The sequence below is a fragment of the Phyllostomus hastatus genome, unplaced genomic scaffold (genome assembly GCF_019186645.2).
Source record: "Phyllostomus hastatus isolate PE091 unplaced genomic scaffold, TTU_PhHast_1.1 phas_contig_150, whole genome shotgun sequence".
NCBI lineage: Eukaryota > Metazoa > Chordata > Mammalia > Chiroptera > Phyllostomidae > Phyllostomus > Phyllostomus hastatus.
This window is the reverse complement of record NW_025333611.1, coordinates 34,729,403-34,754,945: the sequence shown is the minus strand read 5'-3', so window position 1 is coordinate 34,754,945 and position 25,543 is coordinate 34,729,403. Positions and strand designations below refer to the sequence as shown.

The 25,543-nt window shown below is 35.9% G+C and overlaps 1 protein-coding gene across 2 annotated transcripts in view; it reads right to left on the bottom strand.

The window, feature by feature from the left end:
* The window catches only part of FNIP1 (folliculin interacting protein 1), a 121,350-nt gene that overhangs the window by 65,868 nt on the left and 29,939 nt on the right, over positions 1 to 25,543 (bottom strand). For both annotated transcript variants that reach the window (XM_045822828.1, XM_045822837.1), the window contains exon 2: positions 5,936 to 6,062. In XM_045822828.1, the coding sequence (XP_045678784.1) occupies positions 5,936 to 6,062 (127 nt within the window). The remainder of the gene's footprint in view (positions 1 to 5,935; positions 6,063 to 25,543) is intronic.

Below are 25,543 nucleotides of genomic sequence, written 5' to 3'. Positions count from 1 at the left end.
AGGAATTTTTTACTTTGTTTTTCTACCCAGTCTAAAAATAAACACACAATCCCTGGCCAGGTTGCTCGGTAGAGCACTGTCCAGATACATCGAGGCTGCAGGTTTGATAACCAATCAGGGCACATATAAGAATCAACCAATGAATGCATACATAAGTGGAACAAATCAATGTTTCTCTCTATGCCCCTCTTCTTTCTCTCTCTTTAAAAATAAATCAATAAATAAAAATAAAAACAAGTACATAGTTATAGCTATAATATAGAAATCTATGAGCAAAGAATTATGAGAATTCAGATGGAGGGAAAAAATAGGCCTACAGGAAATCAGAAGGAATTCATACAATTCTGATAAGATGAACCCTGAAAAATTATATCCATCTAGGAAGATGGCATGTAGAACGAGGACACACAAAACGAGTGAGCCTGGAGTGATTTCTAGTCACTGATGAATGTGTCTAGAGAAAAGTTTAAAGAAAAAGTAAGCTTATGGAAAAATTTCAGAGGACTGAGGAATGAGTGATTGGTAAGAGATTAGAGCCAGGAGACAGATTATTACTCAGACACAGACAGAAACGAGACTAAGAGAAGTGGAGGAAGACAACAAAAGATAGAGAGACTGGAAGCTACACTGAGAAGAGCCCAAGAGACACTGAGACAGGCAGACTGGGTGACACCAACAGACACAGAGAAGGAAAACTGACAGTGACCAAGAGAGAAAGAGGCAAACAATGGAAGAACGCATATATGAAGGAGAAAGAAAGAGGCTATTTTGCTGGTGTTGGGTAAAGATGCTTTGTGAATGTTTGCAGGTAAAGAAAAAAAAAAAAACTAACAGAGAAGAAAAAGAAGATAGCAGAAAAAAGTAATGATTAATGAACCCCCATTCCCAGGAAGGGTAGACAGGGTAGGTTCAAAAACCAGCATGAGCCAAGGCTTACAAGGCTATTTAAGATAAGGTAAAAAGGAAGGATGTGAAGAAACAGACAATGAATGGCATTAATTTAGACATAGAGTACAGGTCACATGCTGCAATTCAGTGGAACATTATCAAGCACAAAGAAAAGCCTCAATAAATATGTGCTAAAAAGTAATCAAAAGAGCCCTGGCCAGAGTGGCTCTGATGGTTGGAGCGTCAACCCATCCACCAAAAGGTTGTGGGTTCAATCCCCAGTCAGGACACATACCTAGGTTTGGGGTTTGGTCCTACAGGAGGCTACTAATCAATGTTTCTTTCTCTCTCTCTCTCTCCCCCTACTTCCCTCTCTCTAAAATCAATATACATATCCTCAAGTGATGATTAAAAAAATAAAGGATTCAAAAGAGTACTGATTAATCAATAAATGTCAACCTATCAATTCAGCAGTGTAAATACAAAGACACGCATATCACTTTTGCAACTACCCTTAGTTTTCAACTGTCTGTTGGCCAAAAAGTTCATTTAATTTTTTCCTGTAAAATAATATACACTTTTCAATTTCAAAAATAACTTTATTGATTTGAATATTTTGAGTATGTTGGCTATCTCCCACATTATATAATGCTGATTGTTCTCAATTAATGTCTCAATTTGATTACTATCAACTTCAACTGGTCCACCCAACCATGGAGCATCATCCAGTGAGAAATCTCCAGCACAAAACCTCACAAACCACTTTTGACACATTCAATCAGTCACAGCACCTTCTCCATAACACTGCACAAATCTTTTGTTTCAGTTGTGTTTTTACCTTTCTTGAAATAATAAAAGCGTAATACACCAAAAATGTTGCTTATTTTCTTCCATATTCAATATTATGATGGCTACACAAAAATTCACCAATTTTGATAATATTTTTAAATGCACACTGATACGACAGCTGTCAAAACACAATCTAACAAAATTGTTTTGAATGAGGTTAAAGACAACTAAGCACTGCGAGAGCCATCTTATGTAAAAAAAAAACAAGCAAACTTTTTGGCTAACCGAATACAATTCTATGACTCTTTGGCATCTCACCACCCAGATAGTCAAACCAAAACGCTGGATTCACCACACATTTCTTTCTCCCTTGTCTCCCATATCTAACCATTCTCCACACAGAAGCCAAAGTGATTTTTTTCACTATTTTTAAAAATTGAGATATAATTGACATATATTAGTTTCAGGTGTAAAGCATAATGATCTGGTATTTTTATATACTTGGAAATCATCTCCCCAATAAGTTTAGTTAACACCCATCACTTTGCATGGTTAAAAAATTGTTTTCTTCTGATGAGAACTTTTAAGATATGCTCTTTTAACAAACAACATTCAAATATACAACAGAGTATTATTAACTATAATCACCATGCTGTTCATTACATACCCATGACTTATTTCACTACTGGAAGTTTGTATATTCTGACCCACTTCACCCATTTTTCCCATCTCCCACTTCCACCTCCAACTACCACTTATCTCTCCTCTGAATTTATGGGTTCAGTTTTTTTGATTCCACATCTAAGTGAGACTATACATATTTACCTTTCTCATTCCCATTTATTTCAGTTATCATAATGCCCTCAAAGCCAATCCATGTTGCTATAAATAGCAACATTTCATTCTATTTTACGACTGAATAATATTCCACTGTACATATACACCACAGGGTCTTTATCTATTCATCCATCAATGGACACCTCAGTTACTTCCATGTCTTTGCTATTGTAAATAATGCTGCAATGAACATAGCATTCATGTATCTTTGCAAATTAGTGTTTTTATTTTCTTTGCATAAGTATTCAAAAGTGGAGTTGCTGGCTCATATGGTAGTTATATTTTCAATTTTTTGAGGAACCTCCATACTGTTTTCCACAGTGACTACACCAATTTACATTCCTACCAACAGTGCACAAGGATTCCCTTTTCCATCACACCCTTGTAAACACTTACCTTTTTTAGAATAACCATTTAAAAAGGAGATGATATTTCACTATGGTTTTACTTTGCATTTCCCTGATGATCAGTGCTATCATCTACCTTTTCATGTATCTGTTGGCCATATATATGTCTCCTTTGGAAACATGTCTATTCAGAGCTTCTGCGGAACTTTTTAAATTAGTTTCTGTGGGAGTTTTTTGTTATTGAGTTATATAAGTTCTTTGTATATTAACCCCTTAACATATGATTTGCAAATGTTTCCTCCCATCCGGTAGAGCCTGCCTTTTCATTTTGTTCATTTTTTTTCGCTGTGCAGAACCTTTTTAGTTTGATGTAGTTCCACTTGGTGATTTTTGCTTTTATTGCCTTTGCTTTTGGTGTCAAATCCAAAAATTCATTGCCAAGATCGATGTCAAGGAGCTTGTTGCCTCTATTTTCTTCTAGGAGTTTTAAGGTTTGAGGCCTTACATTTAAGTCTTTAATGCATTTTGAGTTAGTGTTATGTATAGTGTTAGATAGCAGTCCAATTTCATTCTTTTACATGTGGCTATCCAGTTGTCTCAACATCATTTATTGAAGATACTGTCCCATATATATATATTCTTAGCTCTTTCATCATAAACTAATTGGTCACATCTGTGTGAGTTTATTTCTGGGCTCTCTACCAAACTGATTTTTTTTTTAAATGTAAACCAAATCCCTTTAACAGCTGCCTTCTGCCTTTAGGATATAATCTAAATTTCAGGCCCTAAATACACTGGTTCCTGCTCCATCTTGCTCCAGCTTCATCTCCTAGCTACTTTACATACTAATTACTATCATTCTAGCTAGACTTACCACCTTTTAGTTCCTTCAATTCAGCAGGCTCCTAGGTCATTTTGCAGACTACATTTGCTGGTCCTACTACTAGGAATACTCATCTCCTATTCCATGTCCTCAATTTCTTCAGATCTCAGCTTGAATTTCATTTCCTCAGTGAAACTTTCCTTAATACTCTTATACCCAAAATGATGAAAACTGGGTTCCCTTCTCTGGAATCTCATAAGCATTGTATATGTCTTACTCATAATATTGGGTGGACCAAAAAGTTCATTTGTTTTTTTCCATAGATGGCTCTTAAGTAGCACTTAGTTGTTTTTAATTTCATTCAAAACAATTTTGTTAGATTGTATTGTGACAGCTACCATATCAGCATGCTTTTTTAAAAAACTTATCAAAACTGGTAAATTTCTCTATAGCCATTTTAATACTGAAGACAGAAGAAGATACACAGTATTTTCAGTGTATTATGCTTTATTATTTCAAAAAAGGTTAAAACACAAATGAAACACAAAAAAGATTTGTGTGGTATTATGGAGAAGGTGCTGTGACTGATCGAATGTGTCAAAAGTAGTTTGTGAAGTTTTGTGCTGGAGATTTCTCGCTGGACTATGCTCCATGGTTGGGTGAACCAATTGAAGTTGATAGCAATCAAATCAAGACATTAATTGAGAATAATCAATGTTATATCACACGAGACATAACCAACATACTCAAAACGTTCAAATCAACAAAGTTATTGGTAAAAATGAAAAATGTGTCTTTTATGGAAAAACCTAAATGAACTTTTTGGCCAACCCAATATTTAATCACAATGTGGAATTATTAATCTGTGTATTTCTTTGTTCAATGTCTACCTTCTCTAAAAGGTGGCTAATTGCAGACACCAAGAAGACAGAGACTGCTAAGTCTCCAAGTGCCTAGTACTCTGAAAATAGTTATTTGAATAAATAATACTTTAAGAACATTTTGCAATGCTTATTTTTATCAGATTGAAAAAAGCGCCTAGATAATGGCAAAAAATCTGAAAAAACCACGATCTCCAGAAAATTTGGAAAATATGTTAGTAATTACAAGAACATAGTAAAATCTGGCAATCAAAGTAATTTAAAAATGTGCCTATTGTGTGCCACTGCAGTAGATGCTGTGGATGTAGCTAGAGAAAAAACAACAGACTACAGTGAATATATCAATTTTTTCCTAAAGCATAAAATTTCAATTACGAACTCTTAAGTCTCAAAAAATAAACATTTTTTTTTGCTTTAACAGACAACTCTACTGGTAGTAAAGACTTCCCTAAAGTATTTTGTTTTTAGTAGTTTACTAAAATTTTAGTGAAAATTGTCAGTTTAGGAAAGGCAAGAAAGCACAATTCCAGGATTCCATTTCCAGATTACAGGACTGATTTTTTTTTTTTTAATTTACTTTCTTTTAGAGAGAGGCAAAGGGAGGGAGAAAAAGAGAGAGAAATATCAGTGTGTGAGAGATACATGGACTGGTTGCCTCTCACATGCCCCCAAACTAGGGACCTGGCCCGAGACCAGGCATGTGCCTTGACCAGGAATCTAACCAGCAACCTTTCGGTTTACAGGCTGGCACTTGATCCCGAGCCACACCAGTTAGGGCAGGACTGATTCTTTATACCAGAAAGTATAATGGCAATAACAGCAGCAAAGATAACCACAATCACCTAGGTTTTCTTGGCTGACCAAGTGAATATCCATGTAACACTGCTGAATTAGCCATTTATTTCAAAAATACGATGCTGAAAGTGAACAGAATAGTGAACAGAAAGTGAATAGAATCTTGCTACCATTGTAGAGTGGAGAAAATATGATAGGCCAAGGGCTACAAATTTAACTTTCTACCTTCAGACAAATAATCTTAGATAAGTAATTTCACGTCTCTAGATCACACTTTCCACATCTGTTACAGTGAGAGGTTTGGACTGGATCCTCTATAAGTACCCTTGTAGTTCCAGTTATATTTCTCAATACAACTAAATAAATAAATAAATGTCAAACTAAAATGTTCTGTGGGATTAGACTGATGACAAATAAGGCAAGTGTTTTTTTCTTTAAAAAATCAGGGCTCTGAATTATAAAAGCATGGCAAAGATGTTTTACACTAACAAACAAAACACCACAATTAAAATTTTACTCACTTTGAGTTAAAATATTTGACATTAAATTTCAACCAAGTCAATAATGATGCTCACCGATACTGATATGTCCTCATTTTTTCTCTTAACACTGGAGTCAAACAAGACATTTCTCCCTCGTCTTTCACAGTCTTGATATACAATCAGTCGAATCTGGCTTGGATCAAACTCTGGCAAAGGCCAACTTTAAAAAAAAAAATCCATTAGAGTTTTTCAATAAATATTTCACATCAATTTCTAGAAACAATGCCTATATAACAAAACCCAAAATTGTATTATTGCTAAAGAATATATAGTAGATCTTTTAGAAAAGGCAATCATTTAGTTTAGGGATGAAAACTTATACAGCTATAACACTTTAGATTAAAAAGTAATAATAAAAGTTGTGGCAAGTATCACTCAGTGTATATAAAATATACTCCTCATCCCATATTAATCTAAAAACAGCTAACATAAATATTTAAGTATTAAGCACATAAATATTAAATACACTGAATATCACAAAAATACATAAGGATTTCATTGCATGGACCCTCATGGCATAAAAGTAAGCCTTTATTTTTAAATAGTTTTGTTACTGTTTCTTTAATATAGAAATGCAAAAATAGTAATAGTTTTCAGTTTAAATAACAGCAGTTAAATAACTATAAAATAATAACAAGTAAAAAAAATGATGAACGAATCACAAATGTGTAAATTCTCATATAGAGCTGGTATAAATAAACATCACCACAATCTCTTTAAAGACAGTCTTTTAAATAAACAGTCTTTTAAATAGACAAAATCTAGTAAAATTGCAGTTGACCCCAGCAATTCCATTCCAGAAAAGTTTAACATTATACAAGAATGTTCACAGCAATACTTTTCATAACAGTTGAAAACTCAAACAATTTAAATGTTCATCAATAAAAGAATGAGTAAATATGGTATATTCAGACTAGGTAGTACTACACAACACAATAAGCACCAGCTAGAAGCAAAAACAAACACTAACACACACACACACACACACACACACACACACACACACAGAGCTACTGTGTTTTTCCATTTAAATCAGGTCAAGTTTTATCTAGGTTTGCATAGTTTTTCAGACTATAAGGAAAATGAAGTGATGGCTTCCAAGTTTGGAGAGTAGTTACCTCCTGGAGTAAGGTGCCGGGGGAGGCGGGGATTGGAAGTGTAATCAGGAAGGGACGTACCAGGTGGACTGGGACACTATGTTCTACATTTTGACTAGATAGTGCTTAACAGATATTCACTTTATGTAAATAATAAAAAAAGCCACTGCATTTCTTTTATGTACTATTATAATACATTTATTTCACAATTAAAAAGATTAATATAGTGAGAGAGACAGAGAGGAGAGAGAAAGAGGAAAACAGTAAGCTATGAATACTAGCCTGGTGAACTGAATGCACAACTGATGGGACAGTTGCTAAGAAATAGGAGAACTGCCATTCCAGGAGCTGTGTGTCATTAGTTACATTAAGCTGAATGGTCAATTTCTCAGCATCCATCAGTCACAGCTCTTGGTTTGGTTTCTTCACTTCCTAAAGAAAACCTGAACCTGCCCTGGATAGTGTGGCTCAGTGGATTGAGCACCAGCCTGTGAACCAGAGGGCCACCAGTTCGATTCCCAGTCAGGGCACATGCCTGAGTTGCCAGCCAGGTCCCCAGTAGGGGGCACACAAGAGGCAACCACACACTGATGCTTCTCTCTCTTTCTCCTTCCCTTCCCCTCTCTCTAAAAAAATTAACAAATAAAATCTTTTTAAAAAGAAATGTGAAATGGAGATTCAATACATCATAGTTGGAAAGACTTGATTGGAATAAAAATCAAACTTTAAAAAAAGAAAAGAAAACCTGAACTTTGACCCTATTGATGCAGGTTAAACACCTTATATCTGACAACATAAAACATCTTCACCCCAGCCCTGACCGGGTGGCTCGGTTGATTGGAGTATTGTCCATATATATATCAAAAGGTTTCGGGTTCAATTCCCAGTCAGGATATGTACCTAGGTTGCTGGTTCGATCCATAATCGGAAGGCATATGGGAGGCAACTGATCCACCTTCCTATCTTCCTTCCTCCCTCCCTCCCTTCCTTCCTCCTTCCTTCCTCTTCCCCAGCCCCTTTTCCTCCCTCTCTCTCTCTCTCTCTCTCTCTCTCTCAAATCAACAAAAAGTGTATCCTCAGATGAGGATTACAAAAAACAAGCAAAGAAAATCTTCATCCTAAACTCTTGGCAGTAAACACAATTTTAATTTTCTCCTATCTAATCCTTAGCAAATGTCCATATGTTAGAAATTGATGTAATACCCTCCTAGACATTCAAGCTAAACCACAGAGATTCATCCTCATACCACACTAATTTACATCCCATTAAACTACTTTTTATGAAACTGTGGTTTGATTCATGCAAAAGAAACTAAAAGAACTGACGGACAAAAAATGAAAACCAGGAAAAGTAGTCTCATGGAAAACAAGATAGGGCATTTTAGAGGAAGAAATGTCATGGTAGTCACTAAAAGCCATGCACCAAAACTTTAGAAAGAAGTCACTGGTGACCATGGCAAGGACAGTACTAAGGAGTAAAGAGCACAAGGGTCAGAATGCAGAAGAGAGAGAGTGCACGGGAATATAAACACAGAGTTTTAAACAACTATCATTCTAAGAAAGAGAGAAAGAAAAGGAATCATGAAATAGAATAACAGCTATTTTGTTACTTAAAAGGACATATCTGAACATGTTTACATACTGATGACAGAATGTGAAGTGGAAGGGAGATGGTGACTACTAAAGCAAGGCTTCTGAGGGAGTGGAAGAGGATAGGTTACAGACCACAGGTGAATGGTTAAGACTCAAACAGAAAAAAGGATAACCCCTACACTAGAATGGGGGCAATGGAGGTGAAGATGGACATGAGTACAGAAAGCTTTGTAGACAGGAAGGTAAATGCTGAGTGAATTCATATCCAAGAGACCTATTTCCTTTGTAAAGTAGAAAGGAAAGAAAGAAAAGGTTGTCATGCCTGTGTGGCTCAGATGATTGGGCACCAGCTCTCAAAGTGAAAGGCTGCAGGTTCAATTCCCAGTCAGAGCACATGCCTGGGTTATGGGCCAGTCCCCAGGTGAGGCATGTGTGAGAGGCAACCAATGTTTCTCTTACATATCAATGCTCCTTTCCCTTTCTTTCTCCCTCCATTCTCCTCTAAGAATAAATGAAATCTTCAAAAAAAAAAAAAAAGAAAGAAAGAAAAGGTAAAATGTGAGAGTAACAAGAGAGTAAACAGTGTTTGTTATGAGAAAAAAATGTTAACTAGAAACCTAAGACTTCTGGGAAATGCTGGAAATCTACATAAGATTGAAAAACATGACTACATACCAGCCACAAACTAAACAGGCCATTTTCTCTAGCAAACACTCATGTGCTTGAATTTGGATCAGATTGAGCCCAGGTAAGGATATGGATAGGTAGATGGAACCAAACGAAAGTGGAAGGATAGGGGGATAGAGCAGAAGACTGACAAGAATATAGCTGGAATGATGTAGAGTGGAATTTAAGCTAGTTAGGGAAGATAGTGAAGGTTGGAGGCTAGCCAAGTTGAAGAGAATGGAGGCAGTGTGGTCCAAGTACTGAAATAACATGAAGAAAACAGTGGGGAGGGAGAGAGATAAGAAATAGGAGACTATAACCACAGGGTAAAATGCTACAGTTTAAGCCAAAAGAAGTAGAACAGTTCATTCATTCATTTAATATAGGTATGTGCCTACTATGCGCCAAACACTGGTTAGGATGAGATGAGAAAAAACCTGCTCTGGAAGCAAAGAAACAGCAGTAGCTAAGTAAAGAAATAAATAAACATAATTTCAGGTAAGTGGCAGATAAAATAAATCAAAACAGGAAATCAACAGACTATGATAGAGGTGGCAGTTAGAGGGTAGTGTGGAAGTGGGAGTGGTATATTCATTTTTTCAAGTGCCTATATGGACAAACTTCTGGAGAAATGAAAAGTTGGATTATTTTGCTATATGTGAGGTGTTCCAACAGATCTTGAATAAGCAGACCCTCATTTCATTCATCCAAACCCCAAGACACCCAAAGTATAAAATACAAATTCCTTTGCTTAAATGTAAAGATGTTCAAAATCTGGCCCTGAATCACTGCCTTTCCAGAATTACTTCATGTTACCCATGATATCTCGCACTGGTGATGATCATCTCAAAGGTGCCAGGATATACCAGACTACTCCCAGTTTCGTGCCTTGGTACAAACTTCTATCTGAAATATCCTCAATCACCTTGGCAAACTCCTTTTCATTCTGAAAGATCTAGCTCAAATGTCACCTCCTTGGAAACCACTAATTCGTTTCTCTAGTAGAGTTAGTTGCTGACTTCTGAGATTACACATACTTTGGGTTATGAGGCTAATCGTATTTTCCACACTGTACTATAATTTATCTGTTTATATGCTCGTCTATTCCTTTAGAAAAAAAGCCACATGAGGGCAAAGTTTGTTCATCTTTGAATCCCTAGTCCCAAACAAATAAAGTAAAATTACATTACCCCCAAGCAAAGGTAACACTACAGGCACTAAATAAATATATCACGAGTACTTGGAGTGAACTATAATATCCCACAATCTGAGAAAATAAAACAAACTTTCTTAAAAAACTTAAAGAAGCATTTCTGCCAACTAATGAATGAATAAACAAAATGTGGTATAACCACAAAATGGAATATTATTTGCCTATTTAAAGAATACAGTCTACAACACAGATGAACCTTGAAAACATTATACCTTAAGTCAGAGGTCCCCAACATCCCTCCTCGCCATTCCTGGACACCGCTTGCATTACCACCTGACCTCTGCCACCTGTCTCCCCCCAACAATCCACCCCAGTCTGTGGAAAAACTCTCTTTCACAAAACTGGTCCCTGGTGCCAAAAAGGTTGGGGACTGCTGCCGTAAGTGAAAGGTGCCACACAAAAAAGGCTACATATTTTGTGGTTCCATTTATACAACCTGCCCACTGTAACAAAAGGTAAATTAGTGGTTGTCTAAGATGGGAGGAGGGCAGGAATGAGAGGGGGGATGACTGAAGTGTGTACAGGGTTTCTTTTCTTTACGAGGTGACAAAATATTCTGGAATAGAAGGTGGTGAAGGCTGCACAACTCTGTGACTGTACTAAAAAAAACCATTGAATTGTACACACTTTTAAAGAGTGAATTTCATAGTATGCGAAATTTATCACAACAATAATAAAAACCTTAGAATGCTTTTCTCCCAAGTTTAAACATTTCCAAGTAACACTGTATGTAAAAGCTAAAATTATAAAGCTTTTAGAAAGAAACATAGAAGAGCATCTATGCAACAAAGGGTACACAAAGATTTCTTAAACAAGACACAAAAATCACTAAGGATAAAAGAAAAAAAAAAGATAAATTGAACTTCATCAAAATTTAAAACCTGCACATAAAAAGATAGTTTTGTTGATTTTTTTAAAGATTTTTATTTATTTTTTTATTTTTATAGAGGGAAGGGAGGGAGAAAGAGAGAGAAACATCAATGTGCGGTTGCTGGGGGTCATGGCCTGCAACCCAGGCATGTACCCTGACTGAGAATCGAACCTGCGACACTTTGGTTCGCAGCCAGCGCTCAATCCACTGAGCTACGCCAGCCAGGGCTAAGATAGTTTTTTTTTAAAGGTCAGCCATAACTGGAAGACTATACGCAATGTATATAACTGACAAAGGACTTAAAAACAGCCTACAAAGAACTCTTACAAAGCAATTAAGATAAAAAATCCCTTTTTAAAATGGGCAAAAGACTTGGTCATTTCACATAAGGAGATATATGAGTGATGAATGAACAAAGCACGTGGAAAAGATGCTAACAGCATTAATCATCAGAGAAACGCAAAGTACAACCCTCCGCAACCATTAAACGGGCTAAAATTAAAAGGATTAATAACACCAATTGCTGGCAAGAATATAAAGCACTTGGAACTCTCATATATTGTTGGTAGGAGTGTACAAGGGTACAACCATTTTGGAAAATTATTTGGTAGCCATGACCCAACAATTCTCATAGGTACATATTCAACAGAAATGAAAATGTGTGTTCACTAAGACTTTCACAAAAATGTTCTTCCCAGCTTTATTTATAGAAGCAAAAAATTAGGAATACCCCAAAAGACCATCAATGGGAGAATAAATAAATAAACCATGACAAAATCTACATTGAAATACTACTCAGAAATAACAAGGAATGAACTACTGATCACATACTACCACAGATGAACTCCAAAACATTGTTGAGTAAAAAAATCCAGACAAAAATGCATTCAGATTTATAATTCCATTTATATGCAGTTCTAGAACAGGTAAAACTAACCTATGGTGATAGAATCAAAACAATGGTTGGCCACAGGTGCAGTGTGAGGTGAATGGACTAAAAAAGCATATGAAGGAACTTTCTGAAGTGACTGAACTGTTCTACATCTTTATTGGTTTGTAGTTAAATAGGTATAATGTGTTTTCCAAAGTTAATCAAATTATACACTTAAAATGTCTGCATTTTACATATATTGTACCTCAAGTTTAAAAGGAGAGTACTGCATGGAAAAAACAACACTCTATGTAACCAAATCATGTATTTACATTATAGACACCTCATTAAAACAGAGGTTAATTAAACACTCACCATACTCAAAGCACAATGTCAGATGCTGAGACTACATCTTTTGTCACATTCTTTATCTATGTATTCATTCACTGATTTGAAAGCATTCACTAAGCATGAAAAGAAAAAATACGACTGCACCATGAAAAGGCTCACAATCTAACAGGAAGACAGATAAATAATTTGTTAGCAATGCGACATAGTCTGTGACTGAGGAAAATTTAACAACCTTGACAAGAAATCTGTATAGGTAGTTAACGTAAGGACTCACTATAGAACAAAACTAAATAATATACAATAAATAATAGCTAACACTTATATGTCATAAATTGTAAACCAGCTACAATTATAAATGCATTACAGATGTCAATCACTTAATTTTTACAACATTAATTCACTTGATCTTCATAACAACCCTATTCCTATTTTACATATGATAAAACTGAAGCATAGAAAGATTAAGTAATCTGCCCAAAATAACATAGCTACCTTATTAGTGGCAAAGCTGGGTTTCGATTCCAGGCAGTGTGCCTTTGGAGTATTACTCATTGATCAACAATAAAAAAAATTAATTTTTAAAAAGTAGGAAGTTCTACTTAAATACTTAAAGCTTACTAGTGGCAAGTGGGGAAGAAGGGCATTCTCTTCCCTCAAAGAAGAAAATAACATGTGCCATAATTCTTAGTGACTCTAGCTCATGAGTGTGCAGTGAAGAAACAAACACTACCGAGTCAGGCTGGTGCCACATCAACATCCAAAAACTTTTCACACAAACACCTAAGAACCTCGTCATTTAGACAATAAGTAAGCAAGGGTGTTTAACAATAGCTCCAAGATCATTTGTGTACTTTAGAAAACCACACTGACAGAAACTTGGAGAACTGACTAGAGAGGGAAATAAGAATAATGTTATAATCTGAAAAAGGAGTAGCACTGAAGATAGAAAGAAAAGGACAGAGCTCGATGTTATTTAGGAGACAGAACCTGGGAGACAGGATATAAGGAATGAGGGAAGAGAAAGGCTAACTCTGTTTTCAGATTTGATTCAAACAATTATCATAACCAAGGTGGGGGGTGTCGGGGAGAAAGTCTGAAATAAAAGTGTTAACAGGTTGAGGTCAAAGGGCCTGGGACAACTGCAAAAAGATTTCCAACAGCTTGATGGGAAAAAACTGGTCTAGAGCTCAGGAGAAAGGCTGAGACTAGAATTCTAGACACAGGAGTTACTGACACAAAGTTGGTAATGATACCATTCAGGGAGAACATATTAATTGAAAAGAAAAAGGAAAGTGAAGGACCAATAAACTAGAACTTAAGGACACAGCAATATTTTAAGGACAGAGAAAAGCAGCTAGGGAAGATCAGTAAAGACAGACCACCAGAGACAAAAGAGAAAACCCATAGTAAAATGTCATTTCAAAAGACAAGGATTTGAAAAAAAGGAATAGTGCACAGTGCCAAAGGTTGCAGAAAGACCAAAATTTATAAAAATGACAAGTGTCTATGGGATGTATCACTGTCGTCATCTTTGGTACTCTTGCAAGAACCATTTCAGTGGAGATGTGGGGTGGGGGTAGTAAAAAACAATAGCAACTGATGGGAGGGAAAGAGCTGAGAAACGATATGCTATTTAGAAAGGTTTCCCGTGAAGGGGGAAGACACAGGAATAATGTAACATATAATTGGCCATCTACACTGCAAAGTTTTGAAAGTAAAAGGGAACCCTAAACACACTGTAGTAAACTGAGATTATCCTGAGCAGCCAAGACCTATGGTCACCCCCCCAACAGGTAGAAGAGGAGGTGAGGCTACCAAAGGTTGGTTGTTTTTTTTCTTAAAGTAAAAAGGAGGTATAGAATACATATATTATTTATTTACCTATTGCAAAAAAAAAAAAAAAGAAGAAGAAGGCTCAGTACCTAGAGGAGCTTAGACTTTGAGACATGCCTGAATAAGATAAGAATAGAGATGGTAATTACATGGACTTATATTTAAATAGAAATCTTGTGTAAAGTTGTTTTGGTCTTACAAAAGAAATTCCTGGAGTCATTCATTGCTTAAAACAAAAAAAAATAAAACAAAAAAAACTACCTGGCCCTGGCGAGAGCATCACCTCATCTAGTACACCAAAAGGTCACTGATTTGATTCCCAGTCAGGGCACGTGCCTGGGTTGTATGGGTTAGGTCCCAGTCAGGGCATGTACAGAAGGCAGCCAATTAATGTTTTTCTCACACGTCAATGTTTCTCTCCTTCTTTCTCCTTCCCTTCCCCTCTCTCTAAAATATTTTTTTTTAATTTTTAAAAAGAAAAAAAAAAAAGCCGGTCAAAGTTATCTGGAAAGACATCTGTACTTCTTCAGATCTTCAGAGTATGTACGTGAAATGGTTTCTTTTAAAAGCCTTATTCCCTTTATGTTATAATGGAAAGCAGTGTGAAATCTGAGATTTATAGGCATATGAAATTGAGTATAAATAGATTGGTTACCAAAAAGTTGCTTGACAAATTAATTCTATTTCAAATACACTGGGAGAACATGATATTAAACAACAAACAAATAAAACCAAATGACCCCCTTAATAGTCAAATAATTTTAAATGGTAATAGTCACCCTGAATTTATTCATTTTTTTAAATGAAAGAAGTAAAAGAGAAGCAAAAATGACCTACCTAAAGTCACTCTTCTGTGCTGGCTTATCTTTTCCCTTCCTTTCACTCCCACTTCTAATCTACTAATACTCACTTCTGATCAGCATTCAAAAGGTTTAGAATAATCCTTTATTATACTAGAACCTAAATCTTCTGATATGTAATCCACCATGCTTTCCACTTCATCATGTTGCCTCTTTTCATCAAAATTTAACTGAAGACATAACTAAGCCAAATCATTAACAGTGGTTAAGTACACCATCCCCTTCACAAGCTTATCTATATACTACAGCAAAAGCTCCCTCAGTATAAAGCGATTGTGCTCAGCATATTAATTTAAATGTTAGTAAGAAAACTACTCAGTGATGAACCACGAACTATTTTAAGACTCTACACAGATGTTATTTATAGTTTATGTCAGCCTATCTGCTCTGCATGTTTTTTATCAGACACCTTCAAAGAATGCTTACATGCTGGAATAGATACCCTTTATACACTGACAGTGTACCCCAGAAGACCATATGAATTCCTGTAACACATGTTACTAACTGTTAAATTAGGGCTAAATCATGCATTCTCAGCGAGGACAAGGTGGCTTCTAAGGAGAAAATTTGGTTCTTGGGGGTAGAGGGCTGTGGAGGGAGGAAAGAGACAAAAAAGAATCTTAAGATATTGTATAGACTCTTGAAACTTTGCTGCACTCTCTCTTCATTTCATAGAATAGGTGTGGCTTCCATATAGCCATGATGCCTAAGCAAATACATAGTATATCTGTGATATTAGAATTTCGGGGAGGGGATAGAGATTAAGGGGGAAAAGTATCTAAGAAAGGCTCCTTAGGGGGACAATAGTGGGAAAAAAATGGTTGAGAAACACCAGGCTAAATGCCAGTCTGTGCCTCAACATTAACAATTGACAATTGTCACACTTAAATAATTCCCCTTTTTTTTGCCCTGACTGATGTGGCTCAGTGGATTGAGTTCTAGCCTGCGAATCAAAAGGTCACTGGTTCAATTCCCAGTGGAGGGCACATGCCTGGGTTGCAGACCAGGTCCCCAGTAGGGGGAGCGCAAAAGGCAAGCACACATTAATGTTTCTCTCTTTCCCTCCCTTCCCCATTCTAAAAAGTAAATAAACAAAATATTAAAAAATAATAATTCACCTTTTTATTCTATTTGACCAACTCTTCTGCCTCATCAATCATCTTAAAATTGATTTTCAAGTGCTTGTAGATAAATACCAATCAACTGGTCTCTTCTCTTTCTCTACTCCTATCTCCAACTGACTATCCATACAGTTTCACTTTTATTTAGCATTGAAGGGTCTGGAAAAATCTCTGACTATACGGTACACTTATCACATCTGAAGATTTTAAGTTTGTTCATCCAATAATTATTTGTATAGTGCCTACTATGTACCTAGCACTATGCTAGTTTTTCTTTCCTGAGCTTTATCCATCATTGTTGTGTCAATGAAATAAACACACATGCGAGATGATGCAGACTAACTCTGAGAACCTATTCATACCCAGAGCTCCTGCAAGAAATGAAGAGAGAGTGCAGCAAAGTTTCAAAAGCTATGCATGGGAATTAGGGAAAGAGCCCCCAGTACTGGAAAACATTCTGAGTTTGGTAAAGGATAGACTACTGAAGAAAGGAAAAGATGATGGAGGGATGAACAGAGTGAGGGAAGGCAGGGAAGGGAGGAAGAATGCTAAATTACGATACCAGAGACAAGCAGAAAGCTTTCCAAAGGTAACACCAAAGTGCCAAGAACTGGTCACCATTAGAACCCCAAAGCACTATAGCCAAAACCATCACATTGAACTGGAGAAATATTTTCTGTACATGGGGTAAGTGATTCGAGTCTTTTTAAAAAGAAACGTAGAAGGATTCTGCTTTAAAGAAATCTGGTGCTAACTAGCCAATGTTTAAATATGTCTCCTGAAACCAAAGTAAATGTCTTACAGTGCTTTTGACTTTACATAACATTTTAATTTTTGGCCCCACAATGCAGACATAACATTCACCATCCTCTCTAAAACATACTGACAAGCAAAGGATGGCAAATGAATGCATATTTATAAGTTTTAAGCTAAAAATAAAATGTTACAACACATACAGTTTTTTAAATCCCTCACTTCAATTGACTTTTTCCATTAATTTGCAAGTTCCAATTATCGGATAAAAGAGTTATGATACTTTTGATATATTTACCATGCATTTTAAAAAACCATAATTGTGAACATATCAGACATTTCCAATCATTTCTAAAAAGGATAATCTTTACTGTTTGAAAAAAAATTTAGCCCTGGCCAGTATGGCTCCACTGGTTGGAGCATCATCCATAAACTGAAAGGCTGCAGGTTTGATTCCTGGTCAGATCACATGCCGAGTTGCAGGTTCAGTCCCTGGTTGGGGCACATATAAGATCCCACCCTTCCCCTCTCTCTAAAATCAGTAAGCATGTCCATGGGTAAGAATAAAAACAACTGGTATCCAGTAACTGAGGTATTATGACTGAAAACTACTATTAAGTTCATTATAGTCTTTACCGAAAGAACATTTATTTAAGTGTGAGGAACAGAACCATAGATATATCAGAGAATTATTTACTCAGTTTACAGACAGTAAAAACTCAATGTTTTGTAGAGTCAAGGACCCAATTCAATAACTTTTCTCTAAGTTAGAGATCAAAAGACCTAAGGTAAAAATATATACAAAATTAGAGAATTCATATACAGAAAAGAGGAACCATAAAATACATGTAAAAATTGCATTCTAGAAGAATTTTAAAGCATTGAAAATAACTAAGAAAAAATGTATATCATTAGTATCATTCATTGCATTTGTTCTAGGAGTGGCACATTAAAGAAGTGCTTCAAAAAATTATCTCAGCTCTGGCTGGTGTGGCACAGTGGGTTGAGTGCTGGTCTGCAAACCAAAAGGTCACCAGTTCAATTCCTAGTCAGGGCACATGCCTCAGTTGCCGGGCATGCAAAAGGCAACCAATCATGTTTCTCTTGCACGTTGATGTTTCCTCTCCCTCTCTTTCTATCTCCCTTCCCCTCTATAAAGATAAAGCAAATCTTAAAATAAAAAATTAAGTAGGTAGGATCATCAGTAACAAATATCTTATACCAATTTTGCTTTTCAATATAATTCACTCTGGTTTTGTAAACAATGGAAATTCCTCCAAGACTGACAATTTATTAATCACAAATTTTAGTTTATATTTTGTTTTGGCTTTTCATGCTTCAGTATCTTCCTAAGTAATACAGGAAGAAGCTAGGAGACATAATGAATACAACAGAACTTCAATTAATGTCGAATAAGTGAGTGAATGAATGACTATTTAGAAGGTACTACTTTAATGATGGAAGCCTATATGTATAGGCTTTATGCATACTAATATATACTAGGTGTATTTATCTAAGGAATTATAGTTCTTTAACGAGACAGTTATATACTCCCATGATTTGCTTATCTCAGTTCCAAAGAATTTATCAATTCAGGCCCCAGTTCAGTGGATTGAGTGTCAGCCTGCAAAGCAAAGGGTCACCCATTTGATTCCTAGTCTAGGGCACACACCTGGGTTGCTAGCCAGGTCCCCAGTAGGGGGCAGGCAAGGGGCAACCACACATAGATGTTTCTCTCCCCCTCTTTCTCCCTCCCTTTCCCTCTAAAAAATAAATAAAACCTCTCTTAAAAAAACCATCAGTTTAGGCCTTTTTCTTATCAGAAAAATATTGATTTTTCTACATTTTAATAAACTAAATATACTACACTAGATAATCTTTAGTCTGTTTATCTTTAGTCATAGTACATTCAATTATACCCAGAATATTAATAAAACCCCCCAACGACTGTCATTTATATTTCAATGACAAGTATAGTCAACTACTTGGCTGTAGGATTACTATCACTTAATCAAACTAGATAATATATGTGAAATATTAGAAAATAAAAAATAAACTATTACCAGCATTGATTAAAGATCCCAAATCTATTTTCATTTAGCTCATAATCTAACATGTATAAAAATCATATACATAAAGTAAAATTTTCAACAAAATATTTCAGAAGGAAATTAATCATCTATAACATGAACTCTTGTTGAAATGGAACAGCAATGGGAATAAATTTATATGGCATGAGAACACAGAATGTATCGTATCTGCTATCATAGTGTTTTTCAGTAACACATACACCTAACTGAAATACTACACCTGACCTATGTGACTTTTAACTTTCTGACATTAATTCTGTGTAACTGAGAACTTAAAAATCAGTGGAGCACTGAAAGAATGTAAAAATAAGCTAAACAACTGAGAGAACCAGTAGCAAAGTTGTTCAACTCAGTTACACATACTGAAAAACTATTTTTAAACTTTCATGGTAGAACTTATTTAAAATACAAAAACAACGTACCTTAGTCTAAATCCACTACTAATTAAAATTATTAATTCAAGTCATAAATGACTAAGTGGGGACACATAGTTAGGATGTGCACAGAGCATCAAAAACATTACCATAAAAACTCATGTCTGTGTCAGTAAAATTATAAACATTATAAAAAACTGGATTATGATCAATAAGCTAACTCATAAATGTCAACTTTAATTTGAATTTTACTTATAAATATGTATGTAAGGTTTAAAAAAGCACGTGTTTTCCAACTACCTAGTGTTCCTACGTAAACATAAGAAAGAAGAACAGTGAATGAAAGAAAAAGAATAAAACATACATATACTGGGAGGAGGGGGATATAAGGGGAGTAAATGGCAGTGGCAAAAAAAATACAATAAGAAATTTTTAAACTGTAATAATAAATCAACTAGTAAGAAGTCAACTTTACAAATAATAATTGCATTATATAACTAACATGGTTCATCTGGTAATAAATGAGGTCAATTTTATAGAAAAAAAGACACACATAAACCAGGGACTAATACATAGTATTGATAAATCAGGTATTTTAAAATAATAATTACCACCTGCTTAAAATATTCTAAGATGACCAAAATGTATCACCATAATTTTAATAAACTTTTCATAAAAGTAAGTATATCTAAAACCTCAACATTTAATTTTTACTTCAGATATTGTAAAGCAAACATCACCAAATTTATAACTAGATTTGAGTTGATTTTGATGTTAACAACATTTGAAAATAACACCCTAAGTTGAACACTCTACGTTAATGGTACTTCTGTTTCTCTTAAGCAATTCCACTTTTCAAAGTCCCTAAAAACTCTAGTTATGTACAACTGCCAGCGCAGGTTAAGAATAGCAATGAACTATATTCATCTGAAACCACAAGACTGTCAGGTGACATACCAAGAAGTCTGACTTAACGCAAATAAAAGCCTCTCCATGCTGCAATGCAAAAAGACTTAATTCTAGCAACAGGACTATGGGGAACTGAGAGCCTTAAGAAATCTACTGCCCATGCAAAGTCTGTTTTTGCAAAAGACTCCCTCTATCCATCCAGTCTTACCATTTCACAAATAACATCCTGCCTTTGGTTTCACTAAAGAGACTGGGATTTTTACAGAAGCAAATTATGATTACTTTGCAATTTCTTTATCTATTCTACTATAAATATATTATTAAAGAAAATCAGTCCAAGTATTCTGTAAACTAGGTGCTGTGCTGGCAGCTGATGCAAACTAGAGTGCGGATTATTTTTAAAAGCGCTTTAACTCTGCTATGGCTGGTCCTGCGCAGTGCTTGGGCAATCATGGCTAGTAACCCAACTCTTCAACAATCCCATTAATAAGGAACTCAGGCTCCCATAATAAACAACAGAATACCTCCTTTTCTCAATTTCCCTGTGATCCAACTCTCACTTTTTAGACACATTCTTGGAAGCCACAGCAAGTCTGTGTTCTACCCAGATGATAAGCAACTGGAAAATGCAATACCTAATGATCACAGGACCTACAGAGGTCAGTATGTAAAACTGGCTCACTAGTCTGGACTCTATGTTGAATTCATAAGGACAAATCTAACACAAAACACTATTTTTGAATTTATAAACTTCAATAAAACTACCATGCTACATGAAACAGACCTTTCAGCTTGCTTTTAAAACACTGTCTTTCACTGGGCTTGTATTTTTAATATATATCAGTATGTTCTTCCAGAAAAACCAGAGTGTATCTGTATTATTATGCTGCTAAAACTGAGGTAACACAAGTGCCGTAATACAACAGGCTATTTGTTCACAACCTAACAGATAATATGCTGAGACCAAAACTCATCCCCCACATTCAGCATGAGAGAAACAAAACAGCCACTCAATCAGCCAAACCTGCATTTACACCCCAACTCGGCCACATACTGACTGACTGTGATATTAGGAAAGTGACTTAATTTCTCTAGTCCTCAGGTTCCTCAACTCTTAAGACAGATCTATCTCTTTGATTAGTACAGGGACAATGTTTTATCTCTGCACACTGAAAAAAGTGTGCTACAGCTCTGGACAGATGGCTCAGAGCTATCTGTCATCCTGATACACCACCAAGGTTGCAGGTTCGATCTGTGGTTAGGGCACATACAGGAATCAACCAATGAATGCATAAATAAGTGAAACAACAAGTGTGTGTGTGTGTGTGTGTGTGTGTGTGTGTGTGTGTGTCTCGTTTCCTTCCTCTCTCTAAAATTTAAAAAAAAAAAAAAAAATAGAAGTCCTGGCCAGGTTGTTGGAGCATTGTCCTGTACATCAAAAAAGCTTCAGATTCGATCCCCAGTCAGGGCTCATACCCAGGTTGTGGGTTTGATCCCTCATCAGGGTGTGTATGGGAAACAACTGATTAATGTTTCTCTCTCACATAGATGTTTTTCTCTCCCCACCCCCTGCCACGTTCCTCTCCCTCTAAAATCAATAAATATATCCTTGGGTGAGAATTTTTTTAAAAATTCCCATGAAACAGTGTGCTACACATATCAAGAGTTGGATAAACATTTTCTGAATTACTGACATGCTACTGGAGTTACCTGTCTCATCCAAGTGGAATGCCTTCTTGTCCCACTTATAAAAGCTCACTTTCTTTTCATTATAATACTTTTTAATTAATTCTAATAATCCTGGTACTTGTTGAGATATACAAATATTATACAAATATGTATCACAATGATTTGAGCAACTGTTCCACAATTCATTAGGCAGAAACTTTTAAATTCCATCCTTATGTGTGGAGCAAAAATATATGGAAAGTCTCTGCAACTTCTGCTCATTTTTGTTGGGAACTGAAAACTGGTCTAGTAACTAAAGTCTTTTTTTAAAAAATCCATTTTTGATCGTGTACAAGCCTATGCACAGACACAAAGGTAAACTGAATGATTTTACAAGGTGTAACAAATATTAAGGTTTCACAGCTCATTCATGATAGACCTTTGCTGCAAATCTGGGTTTAATATCATCATATATAATACAAGCATGTTTACTGCAGCAATAAATGTATTAAAGGGGGAAAAACCAGAAACAACTAAAACGTCCACCAATAGAAGACCTGACAGATAGATAAACTGTAGTATAGTCGGCCCTCAATGTCCACATATTTTGCATCCAACTGGTCCTCTGTATCCATGTTTTCCATCTGCAGCTGGGAGCTCATGGCTGAGAATCTGCAGATGTGAAGAGCCAACTATATGCAATTTTATATGAGGCTCTTGAGCATCCACAGATTTTTGGTTTCTGTCCAAAAACCAGTCCCCTGTGAATATCAAGGGACAGCTGTACATTCATTCAGTGGAATCCTGTGCAAGCCTTTGAAAGGATGAGATAAAGCTATATATGAAGAGATCTAAGGTAATTATCACACAAAGAAGGGTAAGGTTCAAAACAGTATGTATAGCATCAGAGTGGAGGTAAACAAATTATCAATATGCTTATATGTGCATTAAACATTTTCAAGAAAGATAAATAAGAAAAATATACGCAATTAACTGTTAAAAGAAGTGACCCCTGGGAATTGAAACTGATAATTGGAGAAAGGGAGACATTATGCTCTTCTATAGCTCCAGTCTGGTAGCAAAACTTCACATTCATTTCAATAAGCACTTCTTTGACTTCCAAGATTTTGGATACCTTCTCCTTTAAGGAATATCCAAAAAGGCTGGATAACATCGTAATCTTACAGTAGAACATGATTCGTTTTCCACTGAACATTTCAGGATAGAAAACTAGGCAGAGAAATATTTGATGGACACTACCTCAAAAACCAGCCGAGTGCCACGAAACTTAAAAACAAAAAAAAGGAAGTGTTCCAAAACAGAAAACCCAGTAGTCGAATTTCTTAGACATTTATTTCTCTAATGTCAACCTACTCAAGTCTCTATTCACCTAGATACTCAAATCAAAAATCTAAAAGTCACTGAGTCCTGTTTTTGCTATCTCCTTAATGTCCTGAGTTAGACCACCATCATAACCGCACTGCCAACCATCCTAGTCTGAGCTACTATAGTATCTCACTGCTTAGTCTCCTGGCCTTTCCCTGCTTTCTTCCAATGTATTCTCCACAGTGCAGCCAAAGTGGGGAAATCTCAAAATGTCACTCACCTACTAAAAATCTCTGGTTAATACCCTATTGCCCTCAGGATAAAGGTCTAACTTTTCAATAGACTTGGCCTTCACCTATTCTCTTCTCCCACTCCATGCTCATATCCATTCCAATCAATTATTTAAGTAAAAAGTTTTCACTTCAATCCTTCATTGTGATTCTTCTTCGATCTGGCATACTTCTTTTCTTTTCTTCCCCTATTAGCCTGGTTTATTTTTCAGGTCTCAGTTTACATATTACTATCCACCGAAGCCTTCGTGATCACTATGATCCCCCACACTACATCTAGAACAGATTTCCCCTCCCATTTGCCTCCACAGCATCTCTCTCATCCCCAACAGAACCCTAAACTGACATCCTCTATTGTGGGTCTTAAAAGATTACTGTTGTAATTGCCTACTTACTGTCTCCATTTTTACTGGACCATACTTTGCCTGTGCACAGCTGTATTCTAGTGTCTAGCACTGTGGTTGACATTTTGTCAATGAGGTGAAACTAATTTTTTAATGAACTCATAAAGTCTTATCTTGAGATCAGTTTAATATTAACAAAACAATAGAATTAACAATAGAATTTTAGTGGTTTTTTTAATGAGAATGAAATAAAAGTATCTTTTTCAGTACCTACTTCCTCATATTTACTGAGGTACATAGTCACTAAAGGGGGTACTGCATTTAATATTCCCAATTCTTTATTCTCAAAAGTATTATTTTAAACATAATATAAACTGACTATACAATCTTCTTTTCTCTCTTCCCCCAAAATTTGGGAGGAGGGGTCCAAGTCTTAAGTATTAGGGAGACTCAGTGGTTACAAAATCCACCAAGATTTTATGGGAAACTACTGAAACATTTAACTGTAAATGTCTCCCTTTTTCCTTTAATTTTCACTCTCAGTGCTGATCAAATTTAAACGCACTGATCTTTTTAAAAGAGTAATTAAAATATATGAAGTTCACAGAACCTGGCCTCCAACATTTCTTTAATGATCACATTATTTAAATTACAGTTTGGCTTCCAACCTTTATCAAGCTTTGGACATCACTTAAGCTCCTTAAATGTCTATTTGCTCACCCATAAAATGGTTAATAAAATTTCTCTCTTCTACCAACCTCAACCACAGGTTGTTGGGAAAATCAGATAAGATAATATACATGAAAGCAATCTGTAAACTATTACTTCTGGCTTTGTCTACTTGGGGACAAGACATTCATTCTACAAGAAACCTAGAAAACCAGCATAAATAAAGCCAGAGAATAGTGTGCAGACCTAAGACTACTAGCCTTAGAAAGGCCTGCTTACAAGATGGACCTCTAGCTGGCATCTGGGAACCTGACTGGTAAAGAGTTTCCTATACTCATCTGAAACCATCCCTAAGTCACTGAGCATGGCTTACTATGACTAAACTACAAACAATGTGATTTATGTTGAATATATGCTTTTCTTCTGGAAGCCAGGATTTAGGTACATGCTAGTCAGAGTGACCAATCCCCAATAAAAATCTGGAGACTACCTGACAGTCCCTTATAATAACACAATCATTGCTGGAGGACTTACCGGGAAAGGACACTTGCAAGTTTGCAGCTGGTAGCCTCTGAACATTGCTCCATGTGCCTTTCCTTTGATTTGTATGTTTTGTATCCTTTCACAGTGATAAATTTTAGCTCTGAAGATGACTATATGCTGAGCCCTGTGAGTTATTCTAATGATCACCAAACCTGGGGGTGGTCTTGGGCCCCCCTACCCAACACAATAAAGAAAATGT